Below are 14,795 nucleotides of genomic sequence, written 5' to 3'. Positions count from 1 at the left end.
AGCTGTCCAGCTCCACACCCATGAGGTCATGGTACCAGCCACCCACAGACCCCCAACCCTGTTTTCTGTTGGGTTCACCTTTGTCAAAGTAGAAAGTTCAAAATGTTAAAACATGACTCTGGTACGAAATAGAGAGAGATTTTGTTCAATTTGTTAATTTAGGAGGGATCCTGTAAGATGGTAAAGCTCATTCAAAGAACTGGTTATTTATAGGCAATTAAAAAGGACAAATGTTAGAATAAAATTGCTAAGTTAGACACTGAGCTGATGGTTATTTTACAGGCCAGTAAAATCTTAGGTTATTTTTTTTTACTGGATAGACAGCATTTTCATCTTCACACACACAGAAAAAAATCTGCAGGTTACCATGTAATACCACAGCCCCATAGGGCTCTAACCTATAATAAATAGCAAGCAATGGTACATCCTCCTAGAAAATCAAATGATCCTCAGGTGGGCTTGTGAAGCTGTGCGTGTGAGACTGACATTGAAAGAACATGCGCCCTCCCTGTTTGGCCTTTTTCACAGGTGTAGATCATTTTCCTTAACACTTTCTTGCAGGTGCGGACAAGGGGCTCCATAAAAAGGCGCCCTCCCTCCAGGCGATTCCGAAGGTCTCAGTCGGAGGACTGTGCGGACCTGGGGGGGCTCAGGGCCGAGGAGTCCTCCCAGGAGAATGGGGCCAAGGAAGAGAATGGGGACGAGGTGTTCCCAGCCAAGAGCAAGACCCCAGGATCCCCTCCTCTGAGGAGGACGCCCAGCTGGACAGAGAAGCAGGAGGAGAAGGGCAGGGCTTTGAGGGTAGCCCAGCAGCACGAAAAGGCCGTGGGGAGCTCCGAGGAGGGGGCCAGCCAGCGTCCAGCCCGAGCCTCCAGCCCAGAAGCAGAGGACGGGGGTGGGAGCCCCACGGAGGAGAAACCGGCTGAAGGGCAGATGGAAGGGCCTACGGAGGTGAAGGAGAGGGCGGCCAGCGAAGAGAAGGAGCCTGAACAAAGCAGCCGAGACACAGAGGGGCTGGAGGAGGGAGCTCTGGGGGAGGAGACCCCCCAAAACCCCCCTGGAGGAGGGGAGGGCGACCACAGTTCTGAGCGGGGGGCTGGCAAGGAAAAGCAAGATGACGGGACCATCCTCGAGCCAGGCTGTGACCCTGTCACTGACCATGCCCAGCCGGACACTAGCAGTGAGGTCCCCAAGACAGAGGTAGGTGGCCTGGCTTGTCCCCCCGACCCGGACAGGGCAGGGCCAGCGCATCCTATGTCCCGTGCCCTGTTCCTTACACCCATCACCAATCAGCTGGGTGTGCAGTAGCACAGGGACTGGATTGAGACGGGCTGTCACTGATGGGGAGGGGACAGAAGGACCAGAAAGGGAAGCGTGTCCCATGCTCTCTGCTTCTCACTGCCTCGGGGTTCTGGTGCCCTTCTGGATGTGACTGAGGCCCACACACCGAGGCCTCCTGATGCAGCATCCTGGACTGGGCTCGCTTCTGTGGGGCGTTCTCAGAGGAAAAGGGGGTGCTCCTTTCCATACAAAGCTCACAGTAATAGTGCATGAGACCAGCAGCTCCTTGGGGCGCAGTAAAGAAGGCAGAACACGGCAATGGGCAGGGCTTCCCCTAGGGAAGCTTTAAAGGAGGCTTTGTGTTCCATCCGTGCACGCACAGGTGTTAGACACCGAGAGCACATGAGGACCGGCTGCCTCAGTCCCGCCCTCCTGCTGGGCCCACACTTAGTCATGTGGCTCCTCCCACCTCTCCCAGGAAGCCCACCTGAGCTCACCTACTTGTGCCCTCAGGAGCACGACTAGCCTTGCTGGTTTCCACAAGAAAAGCTCTGTGTCCCACCCCCTACTGCCACCCCTAACAATCTTCTTTTTTTTTGGTACGCGGGCCTCTCACTGTTGCGGCCTCTCCCGTTGTGGAGTCTTCCCAGACCGGGGCACGAACCCACGTCCCCTGCAGCAGCAGGTGGACTCTCAACCACTGCGCCACCAGGGAAGCCCCTCACCCCCTAACAATCTTATCAACAAAGTCACCTTCCAGTGTTTCCCCCTTCCCTTTATGTTAGTTCATTCATTCATTAACACAAGCCACCGTCAGCTTCTGACATTAGCCTCTTATGTCACTTCCTGCTTCCACTTTTTCTGCCTACGTAGTCCATTCTCTGTACAGCAACCAGAGGGGTGTGTGTGTGTATTTACTCATTGCTAAAATTACTCACGTCCTGTGTTAGTTTCTTAGGGCTGCCATAACAAATTACCACAAATTGGCAGCTTGAAAACAATCGAAATGTATTGTCACACAGTTCAGGAGGCCAGAACTCCAAAATCAAGGTGTTGGCAGGATTGGTTCCCTCTGGAGGCTCTGAGGAAGAGTCTTTTCCAGCCTGTCCCCTAACTTCTGGTGGCTGCTGGCGACCCTGGGAATCCTCTCTTTTCTCTTCCAGCTTCTGGTGGTTGTTGGCAATCCTCGGTGTTCCCTGGTTTGTAGACTCATCACTCCAACCTTTGCCTCTATCTTCACATGGTCTTTCCCTGTGTCTGTGTGTCTCAAATCTCCCTCTCCTTTGTCTTATAAGGACACCCGTCATTGGATGTGGAGCCACCCTAAGTCCAGAATGATCTCATCTTAAGATCCTTAATTACATCTACAATGATGCTCTTTCCAAATAAGGTCACATTCACGGGTACTGGGGGTTAGGATTGGACATATCTTTGGAGGAGGACACAACCCATGGCACCTCTGCTCCCCCTTGTCCCAGAGCACTCAAAACACAGATTCCAAACCCTCTGTGAGGCCCTGCGTGGGGGGCCCCTGCCCAGCTCTCCCTGACTCTCCCCCATACTGTGCCCCAACCGTGGTGATGTTTTTTGGTTTTGTTTGTTTTTTACAGTGGTTAATATCTAGATCCTTGAAGTGACTTGGTGCAGTAATTTATAAGCCCAAAATTGGTTGAACAGACTCAGAACCGGTAGCTTTCCAAAATGCCATCTGAGAGCTGTTGTTTAGGACCGTACCCAAATCACATAGGGCTGGCATGTGTACATCCTTCCAGCCTTTCTTCTTTGTGGTTGTATTTTTATACTCCAGATTGATAGTGTTCAGGTTCTAAACGTGTTGCTTTCGAATGTTCATTAAGCTTTCTTTCATATAGTAATACTTTAAAAACTTGGGGGAATTCCCTGGTGGTCCAGTGGTTAGGACTCGGAGCTTTCATTGCTGTGGGCTTTCATTCCCATCCCTGGTCGGGGAACTAAGATCACACAGCCGCACAGCATGGCCAAAAAAATATAAAAATTTTAAAAACTTTTTTTTTTTTTTTTTTTTTTTTTGCGGTACGCGGGCCTCTCACTGTTGTGGCCTCTCCCGTTGCGGAGCACAGGCTCCGGACGCGCAGGCTCAGTGGCCATGGCTCACAGGCCCAGCCGCTCCGCGGCATGTGGGATCTTCCTGGACTGGGGCACAAACCCGTGTCCCCTGCATCGGCAGGCGGACTGTCAACCACTGCGCCACCAGGGAAGCCCTAAAAACACTTTTAAAAATTTGGATTTTTAAATTTTCAAGACACCATTTTCATTTTTTGTTTTATTACTTAAATGCAAGGTGCTACCTCTTTACAAGAGCTTAACAGCATATAATTTCTCATTTAACTGCACATGTCAGATCCTCACTATGTGCAGAACACTGTACTAGCTGTAGTGTGTGTGTGTGTGTGTGTGTGTGTGTGTTTGCAACAAACGTGAACGCACATCCACTCCCAAGGAGATTTTAATTAAAGAATATTATAAAATTCTTGAAAAAATTCTTGAGGATTTACTATATTAAGTTCTTTAATATACAAGGATAAAGATGGGTATGTGTTTGAGGTGCCAAATAAACAGCAAAAAGACTTGGTTGAAAATATGTCTTTTCCAGAAATTGTACCTCCAAACTTTCCGTTGTTCCCTTGAATCATACTAATAATAATTTGCTACTCACTGGGGCTTTTCAGTTTATTTACTTTTCATAAGGAATTGGCAAAGTTTGATAAGGTGAACAAAAGGTCTGGTCTCTAGATTCCTGTTGTGGTTTTAAAATGGAAGCAGGCAGACATAACATAGCCTTTCTCCTATTTTGCCTATAGTTAACATCAATTCATAAATTAATGACTTAAATAGTAATGTGTTAGAGTCATTTTCCAACTGACCTATATCTAAAATTACTGGTAAAATTGTCTAGAATAATTTTTATTCCATAGTGCATTGAATACAATCTTTTAAAGATTCTAGCCATATAGAAGTATGGAGAATGAAAAATTTTATTGAAGTGTAGTTGTTACAATGTGTTAATTTCTGCTGTACAGCAAAGTGACTCAGTTATACACATATATATTCTTTGTCATATTCTTTTCCATGATGGTTTATCACAGGATATTGAGTATAGTTCCCTGTGCTATACAATAGGACCTTGTTGTTTATCCGTCCTATATATAATAGTTTGCGTCTACTGACCCCAAACTCCCAATCCTTCCCTCCCCCAACCCCCTTCCCCTTGACAACCACAAGCCTCTTCTCTATGTCTGTGACTTTGTTTCTGTTTCATAGATATGTTCATTTGTGTCATATTTTAGATTCCACATATAAGTGATATATGAGAATGAATTTTGTATCTGTACCCTCGTCTCCCTCTTTGCACCTCTCTCCTTAGTAGGCATAATCACCATATACAATTCAGTGTTCATATTTTCAGTCCTATTTGGGTTTGATGGACTGGGCTGCAGTTATTTTGGACAAAGATGGGTTTTTTTGTTGTTTTTTTTTGTTTGTTTTTTAATAAATTTCTTTTATTTATTTATTTATTTTTGGCTGCGTTGGGTCTTCATTGCTGCACGCTGGCTTTTCTCTAGTTGAGGCGAGCGGGGGCTTCTCTTCGTTGCGGTGCGCGGGCTTCTCATTGCGGTGGCTTCTCTTGTTGTGGAGTACGGGCTCTAGGCACGCGGGTTCAGTAGTTGTGGCGCATGGGCTTAGTTGCTCCACGGCATGTGGGATCTTCCCGGACCAGGGCTCGAACCCGTGTCCCCTGCATTAGCTGGTGGATTCTTAACCACTGAGCCATCAGGGAAGCCCCAAAGATGTATTTTTTAAGTGCTAAATATATTTATCCCTTCCTATTGACAGTCTGACACTGAGCATTACTTGTAGTTTATCTGATCAAGATACTTCTACCAATCAAAGAACAAGATGGGGATTAAATCGGGGGGCCGGAAGCCGTCTCTTTAGTGGTGTGCGCTGCCTCTGTGAGATCCAGGAAGGAACTTGGACAGGCATGGCGTGCTGGGGAAGCCCGTGACACAAGGGGCCCACTTCACAGTTGTCCTTACTGGGGAACCCTTTGGCACCACTGCCCGAGGTTCTAACTTTTTTTTTTTTTTGCGGTACCTGGGCCTCTCACTGTTGTGGCCTTTTCCGTTGTGCAGCACAGGCTCCGGACGCGCAGGCTCAGCGGCCATGGCTCACGGCCCCAGCCGCTCCGCGGCATGTGGGATCCTCCCGGACCGGGGCAGGAACCCGCGTCCCTTGCATTGGCAGGCGGACTCTCAACCACTGCACCACCAGGGTAGCCCTTGGTTCTAGCTTTGACCAGGCTTGAAAAGACCAAAAGAGCATTGGAAGCAGTGCGCCTCCCAGATTAAATAAATTATGCAGATGTACAGAGGTGCTTTGTGAAGCAGTTTATTCTGATGAGTAGCACTGGTGTCCTTCGTGTCAACATCGAGCTCTGTGACCTTGGACAACTCCTGTCCCTTCTTGGAGCTTGGGTTTCTTCCTCTGCAAAACCAGGGGGTTGGACTAAGGTTGTCAAAGTTTTGCCGCCTTCCTCCGCTTGCGTTTCTACCTCAGTCCCTCCCTTAGCCTCTTAACTACCCTCCACTGAGATCCCATGTCCCTGCCCTGCAGGCTCCCTCCGTGGCCAGTCACTTAACGAGCTGTCCTTCCGCATGTTTTGTCCTTGTTGTCCTTCTGCACTTTAATCTCCCTCTCACCATCGACCTGCTCTATCTTTCTGTATTAATCCCCAAAGCTAAGTCACTCTCACACCCACCTTCTCTGCCGAGACTTGTGTCATTGGTGGAATTCACGAAACCATGCTGCCTGGATCTCTTATAAACTCTTACCAACCCAGCTGAACTGTATCCAACCTCACTGCTGCCTGACACCCTCTCACTGCTTCTCTATCATCCTGTTTTCATCACCGTTCGTCCAGCTCACTCCCTACCTCTTCCTCTCCCGCTCTGCAGATGACCTCACCTCCTTCCTGTTTACCTAAAGGGAAGACCAGCCTGTTTGCCAGTTGCTCATACCCTCCGAGAGTCTCTTCTTCCTGCACATCTGAAGAGAGGCCCCTTTCCTTGATAAGACAAACCCCCTTGTCTGCTGTGTCTACCATTTTCTGGACTTTTCTACAAGATATTTGTGGAGTGTGTGTGTGCATTTTAAGTGAAGGATTACACTAAGATTTCCCCATTCTGTTACTCTTCTGTATTTCCAGCTCCTCACTAGCTCACCCCTTTCTGCCTACAAACATGTTTGGATCTCTGTAATCCTAAAGAAAAAGTTCTCGACTCTGCTCTCTACCCCCCACTCCACCCCCAGTTCTCTCTTTCTCCCCTTGTGATCTCGCTCTTATCATTGACTTTTGAAGCTCACACACGCCCTCCCGGCCACCAAAGACCAGTCATGTCTCCGTTCTTGTCATCCTCACCGCTCTGAAACAGCTAATGCCGGCAACCTGCCCTAAAAACCACCTCCTTCCTTTAACCGCTGTTTGGCTGGGCTGCCCTGGCCCCCTCTCTGCCTCTTAGGGTGGCGTCACCACACCCTGACCTTGGCTCCCACTCCCAGGCTTCATCTCCTTTTTTTTTTTTTTTTTTTTTTTTTTTTTGCAGCACGCGGGCCTCTCACTGTTGTGGCCTCTTCCGTTGCGGAGCACAGGCTCCAGATACGCAGGCCCAGCAGCCATGGCTCACGGGCCTAGCCGCTCCGCGGCGTGTGGGGTCTTCCCGGACCGGGGCATGAACCTGTGTCGCCTGCATCGGCAGGCAGACTCTCAACCACTGCGCCACCAGGGAAGCCCTCATCTCCTTTTGTCAGTGACTCCTACACCTGGTCCTCACCATTACCTGCCGGCCCCTCCTGACTGCTTAGCACCAGACGGGCTCTCACCACGGTCCCAACCACACATCCACAGGCCCACCAGTCCCTCATGCTCCGTATCTCCAAAACCAAACTGCTGCTCGCTTTGTTCTTTCACTTACATTTAACTGAAACCTGAAATTCCGTTGTTAGCCTTAACGCATTTCTTCTCATGAGGTACTTTTCTTCTTTCTCTTTGATTCTTGAGCAGTGTTTCAGGATGATGAAATTAATGGGAATGAGTGAGGAAGTAAGAAGCTAGGGCAAGGAGGACATGGGAAGCCATGCATCAAGGAATAGGCAGTGTCCTCGTTGAGGGCTCAAGCTCCGGTCCTGGGGTTTAAATCCTGACTCCACCACTTACTAGCTGTGTGACCTAGGGGAAGTCACTTGACCTCTCTGTGCCTTAATTACCCCACCTATAAAACAGAGCTAATAGAACTACCAAACTCATATTGCTTTCATGAGGAATAAATGAGTTGATGCACGTGAAAAACTATGTCAGGCACATAGCATTATTATCACTATTACTACTATTACCCGACGTAGCATCCCCAAGGAGACAGGCTGAGTGTCCAGATTTCCTACTTTCCTCCTAATTTATTCCTTCCTCCTCTGCTCACAGGATAATACCCCTGTCCAGGACACTAAAATGTGAAGAAGATCTCATTGTGCCTAGTGATGAAGCTGCTGGAGCCGTGTCCTTGAAGTAGCAGCAATGATTGTAGCGGCAGCAAAGGAAGCCATCGCAGAAGCAGGATGGGCTGAGGGTCTGGAGTCAGCCTGAGGACACAGGGTGCCATTTCCCGACCTCCGCACCATTGTAGACAGAGATTGGATCTGAGGGCAGCAGACTTTTATCAACTTGATAAAAGTTGTGTCACTTGATGGACTTGGTTTAAAAAAAAAAAACTTATTTAAAGCAATTTACTATGGTGACAACTCCCCAGGGATACTGGTCAAACTGTGGGGCCCATATACTGTCCACACCCACCTAACCCTATAGCTGACCTCAGAACTGGACTGGGATCTACCTAATCAGATTGTGTTTGTGTAAGGTGACAGCCTTTTTATTGTTCTTAAGTTTTCATGATTCTCAAGCGTAAGTAAAAACTCATTTCAAGTAGCTAGAAACAAAGTAGTATCACTGGAAATATAAATCCTGTAAGTTACAGAAGACCTTAAATTGTATGGAGACCCTGAGACAACCTTTCAGCTTGGTCCAGATTTGACTGGCCAACCAATTTTGAAAATATTGGCCGAGAAGAGATAATTATTGAAACATTGAAAAATATGTGTCTGTTCCAGCAACAGGAGCTTTTCCATCAGGTAATTCTCTAGATGGTGATACACTGGGAGGCGACCAGCTCGGCTCACCTGCTTCTGCCAGGGGGAGAGCAGGCAGAGGCAGGCAGCAACTCCTTTGGAGAGGCAGGATGTCTCTGTGCTGCATTTCCTCATCCTGCAAGCAGAGCAGTGACACCTGGACAATGCCTGCCCTCTGGTTAGGATGAAGTTTGTGCTTCCAGAGGGGGAGCCTCGAGCATGGATTAGATCTCCTGGGAAGTGCTTTGAGCATCGTGATGTGCAAGCTACATAATGAGAACGTCCTTCCTGGCTTCCCTGACTTGAATGGAAACCCAGGCTCTCCTCCCTGACTCAGGAGGGGTGGGGCGGGTCTTCTGTCTGTTCCTCCTGGGTAGCTCTTGCTTCATCGGTCTGTTCGGAGAGTGCATGAGGCTTCGCCGGGGACAGGGGGCCTGATGCCCCTTCCTTGACATATCCTCTCCCCTCTTCCCACACTCCTGCTGAAAGATGCTCGTCCAAATAAATGTTTAATCTTAAGGGTTGGCCCTTATTCAGATTTGAGTATGTCAGTATCTCAACATGCTGACTTGGTAGCTGGAGCAGTCATTTTTCTGGAGGTCTCTTAGACCACACTCTACTCTGACCGCAGAAAGTAGTTTCCCAGACTTAAAAGGCCTTATCTCACTGCTGGTACCTCAGTTTATCACCCCATTTACAGTTTTTCTAAATTTACAGTTTTTCTAACTCCAGGATAGTGTTAATATTTGGGATATATATTTTTTCAAAAACTATTTTTAAATCAAATGCAGCTTCTAAACCTTGTAATCTAGTGAAGACTGATACCATAATAAGCTTTGTATTTTAGCAGAGTTTGGGAGATATGTGTGTCAGTTATTTTGAGATCTGTATAATATCTATTATCTAACCTATCATCTGTCATTGACAGAGAAGTATACCCCCTAAACAATACATGGATTTATTTATATATGTCTTTGGGCTGTTTATATATTCGTGCACATATCTGGGCAAGAGTTTTGAGAACGTGAGCATGACTGTGCAATGAAAAGGGGAAATCTGCCACTTCTCTTACTAGAAAAAGGAACGGGACAGATGGGATGTAGATGTAAAAATAAAACTCTATTTTTCTTCTGGAGGGTCCGTACCTTACAGTAGCAGATGAAGAAGGAGCAATAAAAAATAAGAATGTGACACTGAAGGAGCATGTATGACGGTGTCCAAAAATCTCCCCAGTTCCCTATTAGTCACATTATTTGATCTATTTTGTGAGAACACAAAGGCCTCACCGCAGGCGTTGTTATTAGTGATGGGGTTCTTGGCGGGGAATTCGTGAAGCAAAGGCAGGACCTGTTCCCTGTGGGCGCTGCAACCTGGCTGTTTAATGCTCTCCTTTCTCGAAGTGACCATGATTCAGTGTTGCAACACCATGGTTGAGACTGGGATTTCACACTGGATTGAAGAAAACCATTTGTGTCTTAGGTGGCACAGAGTCATCACCAGGCCAGGAAAACTTTCATCAGGATTCCTTAATAGGCTTGAAGGAAAACACTGATTCTTCACAGCTACAAGGCTGAAGAGAAGAATCAGAATCATTCTTCCACTACCTTTGTAATCTAGCTTGAATATTAAACTGTGTCCTTCCTTTCTCCAGAGAGGGAGCAGGAAGAAAACTTGAATGCTTTGAAGGAATATGCCAATATTGAAAAGGGGGCTGCATGTGGAACTGGGTAACCAGATATGACCATGAAGAAGAGCTCAGGGGCCTCAGAACTCCACTCTCCCCACTGAGGTCACCCTCAACAGGACCCTGTTTGCCAGACCAGTTTTGGCCTGTGACCAGCTGACTAGTCACTCCATAAAATGTCAGATAAGGGAATAAAGGAGTGGACAGACAACCAGTTCATCATCTTCTTTTGATTCGGTACTCTTGGGAATGTAAAACTTTAATACAGTTGAATGAATGAGGACCTTCAGTTGCTAATGAAAGGAACCCACCTCAAACAGGCTGATACAAAACAGCTATATCTATGAATCTCCCTCTCTCTCTCTCTTTCTCTGTCTGTCCGTCTCTCCCTCCCTCCTTCTATACACTGAATAATATGTTTTGACAATCCATGGACAGACCTGAATACAATCACTTAAGCAATGTCAGAAATCTTTCTCTGTTATTGGTCTCTGCTTTCCTCTGTGTTGGCCATATTCTCAGGCAGCCTCTTCCCAGCCTGCAAACCCAATGGAAAGAGCTTATTTTTTCCCAGTAACTGTGGGAAAAAATCCTGCAAAGGTTTTCTATAGGCTTGGTGGCGATCCTATATCTATACCTGAGCCAATTATTATGACCAAGGAGATGCAGAGATCAGATTGGCCAGCCCTCTGCCACTCTCCTGCAGTTAGGGGCTAGGTGAGTTAATTCTATTTCATCTGCAAGGACTGTGAATGGAGCAACAAGGTGCCTCAAGGTAAAATCAGAGTGCTGTTACTAAAAGATATGATGCTGGGTGGGAGAAACAACAACAACAATAGAGCTCTGAGCAAAATTCGAGTGCTACTCAGATAAAACGGAATTTGTTTTCATAAGCCACCAAAGAAAAATCAGTCTCATTTTAAATGTAATAATGTATCACTGTGTCCAGAGCCAGCCTGGAGCTCCATGAGGGTCAAGTCTGTCTGTGTAGTTCATTGTGCCGGTGCCTCATGTATTATAGGTGCTCAATAAACATTTGGTAAGTAATGAATGATTAAACTGATTTCAGAGCTGGAATAGGATTATTTTCAACACTTGTCGCTGCCCAAAAACTCCCTCACTGATACCAGATGCCTGAAATGTTAGCAACTGATTCCACTGGCTCTAGTCTTCTTCCCAATCAAAACGTGTATCCTGAGAGAGGTAATATTTTAGGCCTCCTTTGTCATCACATCTTTTTTTTTCCCCATGGTCTGTTGTCTCCTTGAGGTAAGTTAGAGGAATGATGGGCTTCTTCTTAAGGGGAGGTACTTAAAAGGAGGTCATTATTCTTTGCTGCTTTGTGTGTTTATTGCTGCACACGGGCTTTCTCTAGTTGCGACGAGCGGGGGCTACTCCTCGTTGTGGTGCGCGGGCTTCTCATTGTGGTGGCTTCTCTTGGTGCGGAGCACGGGCTCTAGGCACGCGGGCTTCAGTAGTTGTGGCTCTCACGCTCTAGAGCGCAGGCTCAGTAGTTGTGGCGCACGGGCTTAGTTGCTCCGCGGCATGTGGGATCTTCCCGGACCAGGGCTCAAACCCGTGTCCCCTGCATTGGCAAGCGAATTCTTCATCACTGCACCACCAGGGAAGTTCGGTCGTCACATCTTAAGTTGAGTCGGTTCTAGAAAGCCTTCCCAGAAGGGGTTGAAAAAGAAGAGCAAAGTACGTGAAACTCTAGGGGCAATTGACACACTTTCCTGACTTCCCCGTCTTGCTTAGGGTAAGTCAGCTTCCCACTTAGCCCAGTTATGTCCTGACCAGAGTGGCAATGGAGGCTGAGAAAACCGTTACTCCAGTTCTGCCCTCAAATTCGAGGAGAGCTGTGGGAGAGGCCCCACTGTGGTCAAATGGGGCAGGAAACTGTGGTTCTTTGATCCTCTGCAGAGGAAGAGGAGGTGAAAGTGTTAAATGCCTCACAGCACAAAGGGAGCCACCCACTTCAAAAACAGGAGCAACGGGATTTCTTCTCCTCCTCCTCCTGGAAAGTTCTGGGCTCTCCATGGGACCTGCAACGCCTAGGCACAGCCAGGGAGATGCTATGAAGGAAACAGGATGTAAAAGGAAGAGGTCGAAACAGGCTAGGATTCCCCGCTGCACACTCCTGTCGGTAACGACCCTGAGACCCTGACCCTTGATGGTGTAGTTTTAAATGAAAATGTGAAAAAAATGACTTAGGCAAACCTGTAATGCCAGTTATTACATTTATCAAATGCTTCTGTTTTAAATCATGAGTGGACTGAATTGCACTTTAACCAAAATTCAGAAGCAAGATTCTAGAATGATTATATGGTTGGTACTCAAAGGATGGTATTACCAAGAGGCAGATATTCCTTCTGCTCCAAGAAAATAATAGGACCTCAAACACTAGTCGCTACTGTTGGATTGTCTAAGGAACCCATGGGTGCTGGGTGGTGCCAGGCACTCACCATCACGGCCGAACCTGGCCCCTCAAGAGCAACAGTAGCGGCTTCTTGACGACCTCTGGAAGCAGCTGGGATGGGAAAGGGCAAAAGGGCCTGCTCTGCATCCCCTCTAATTCTGTGCCTCTTTTCATTCTACCAAGCAAAAGGAAACACGTAGTTTTAGGAGCCCTGTTTTCTCTGTGATTTAAAAATATTAATTATCTTTATTTTTTCTCATTATAAAAGCAATACACCTTTATTTTTAAATATTTGTGGAGAAAAAAAATTTTAAGTAAGTAAAAATTATTCATAATCCCACTACTAAGAGATAGCTAGTGTTAATATTTTATGGCTTTTCCTCTAGTTTTTTTAATGTGTGTATTACATGTTTTGTTCTTAATTCGTTGTTGTTCCAAAACTGGGATCTCACTGTATGCAACTGTGTATTCTTCTCTTCTGTAACATACCATCATGAGCACGTCTTCCGAAACAATCACAATTTTGATCATGAAAACTGTACACTTTTGTCTTCTATTCAACCAATAACATCCAGAGTAAGACCAAATGTGTATAAAAGAGGGGTAATAATATACCCTGGTGGAAACGAAGGTGTTGTGGAAAGCAGTTCTTTTCACAGTCTAGATCTTAGATTCCTATCACATTTATGGCCTCATGCACTCTCAAAACAAGTGAAAACATTTGAATGAAAAATGAGGCAACTCCAAAATATCATTCCTAATTATTTAGGGATTGCAAAATTCAGAGGGAGGCATGAGCTAAGTTTCTGAAAAAGGATCAGTGGAGGGAAAGCACAAAGAAATGTTTGTAGTAAAAACTACCTGAAGCTATTATAGGCTATTGGACTGGAGTCTGGAAAAGGCACAAATGTTCAATCTGATCCCACTTTCTGTGTGGGTCAGGACATGGCTTGCAGTGAACGAAGCAAACCTACCAGCATGACAACGGCGGTGGCCTGCGAGCCAGTTAGCGCTTAACTGCACAGGCAGCAAATAAGACGCAGCACACTGTCCTGAGGCCATCCTGTGGGGCAAGTTAGCCAGAGGTTTCCTTTGAATGGCAGACCCACACAATTAAATTGTATTCTCACTTCCAAGGGCTGACCATTCCAAGTCAGAGCCAAGTCTGTACCACTTAAGCCCAAACTGTGTCAGAATTCAGTGGCAAGCAAACATTAGTGACAAAACAGACACAAATCCCTCACCATAAGTGTTTGTAAAAGCCATTCACAATTTCAAGGCATCAACCATGACATCATCTTAGAGTTATTCTAATCATCTACTAATGGACCTCTTATTCTCATTTCATCTTTGCCCTCACATGCAGCCGAACCCAAGTCAAAATTGTTATGTTCAATAGTACTTTTAACATACCACCATTCTCAAAGGCTTTAATGCCACCAAATCCCTTAAATCAAATTAAAAGATTTAATCATGGCTTTTAAAGTTCTCTGGAAGCCCCTGGTCCTCTTCTTCCACATCAGTTTTCATCTTACTTGCTAACCAGCTAAGCCCAGCTCATTGGCATGGAATTACATGGAGAGCCACAAAAGCGGTTATCCCAGCTCTGGGAGTAAATCCTAAGGAAATCATGTAATACGTGGGGAAAGTATATACACAAATGGGCCAAACAATATTTATATCAGTGAAATGTTGGACACCAATGATTTATTATACAGTAGAAGAATTATTAAGAAAATTATGGTATCAGAATTCCCTGGCAGTCCAGTGGTTAGGACTCTGTGTTTCCACTGCAGGGGGCACTGGTTTCGATCCCTGGTCTGGGGGAACTAAGATCCTGCAAGACATGTGGTGCGACCAAAAAAAGAAAAGAAAGAAAAAAGAAAAGTATGCTATATTGTCTTGATGGAATAGTATAAAATTATTACAAACAACTTAAAGGGATGGGAAAACAGGCATGGGGAAATTGAAAAACAATAACAACAAAAACCTTGAGAGTGGACACTGGCAAGGTAGGAAAGGTCTCCAGTCTTGCCATCTTTCATGGAACCTTGGTGAGTGAGTGAGATACAGCTCAGGCAGGGCAGAGGGAGCCCTCGAAAAGGCACAGTCTGAAAGGGGAGGGCAAAACCTAGATTGCTCAGGACTCCGCCTGAGAACTCCTTCCTCACCCTCCCGAACCCATTCTCAGACTAC

The 14,795-nt window shown here is 46.3% G+C and overlaps 1 protein-coding gene across 3 annotated transcripts in view; it reads left to right on the top strand.

Moving 5' to 3' along the window:
* Positions 1-8,296, top strand: part of RCSD1 (RCSD domain containing 1) — a 67,251-nt gene extending 58,955 nt beyond the window's left edge. For all 3 annotated transcript variants that reach the window (XM_060133926.1, XM_060133915.1, XM_060133907.1), the window contains 2 exons: positions 562-1,200; positions 7,796-8,296. In XM_060133926.1, coding sequence (XP_059989909.1) covers positions 562-1,200; positions 7,796-7,828 — 672 coding nt within the window. In that variant the 3' untranslated portion in view covers positions 7,829-8,296. The remainder of the gene's footprint in view (positions 1-561; positions 1,201-7,795) is intronic.
* Positions 8,297-14,795: the final 6,499 nt, after the last annotated feature.

The sequence above is a fragment of the Lagenorhynchus albirostris genome, chromosome 2, assembly GCF_949774975.1.
Source record: "Lagenorhynchus albirostris chromosome 2, mLagAlb1.1, whole genome shotgun sequence".
Lineage (NCBI taxonomy): Eukaryota > Metazoa > Chordata > Mammalia > Artiodactyla > Delphinidae > Lagenorhynchus > Lagenorhynchus albirostris.
This window is presented reverse-complemented; position numbering and strand designations above follow the sequence as displayed.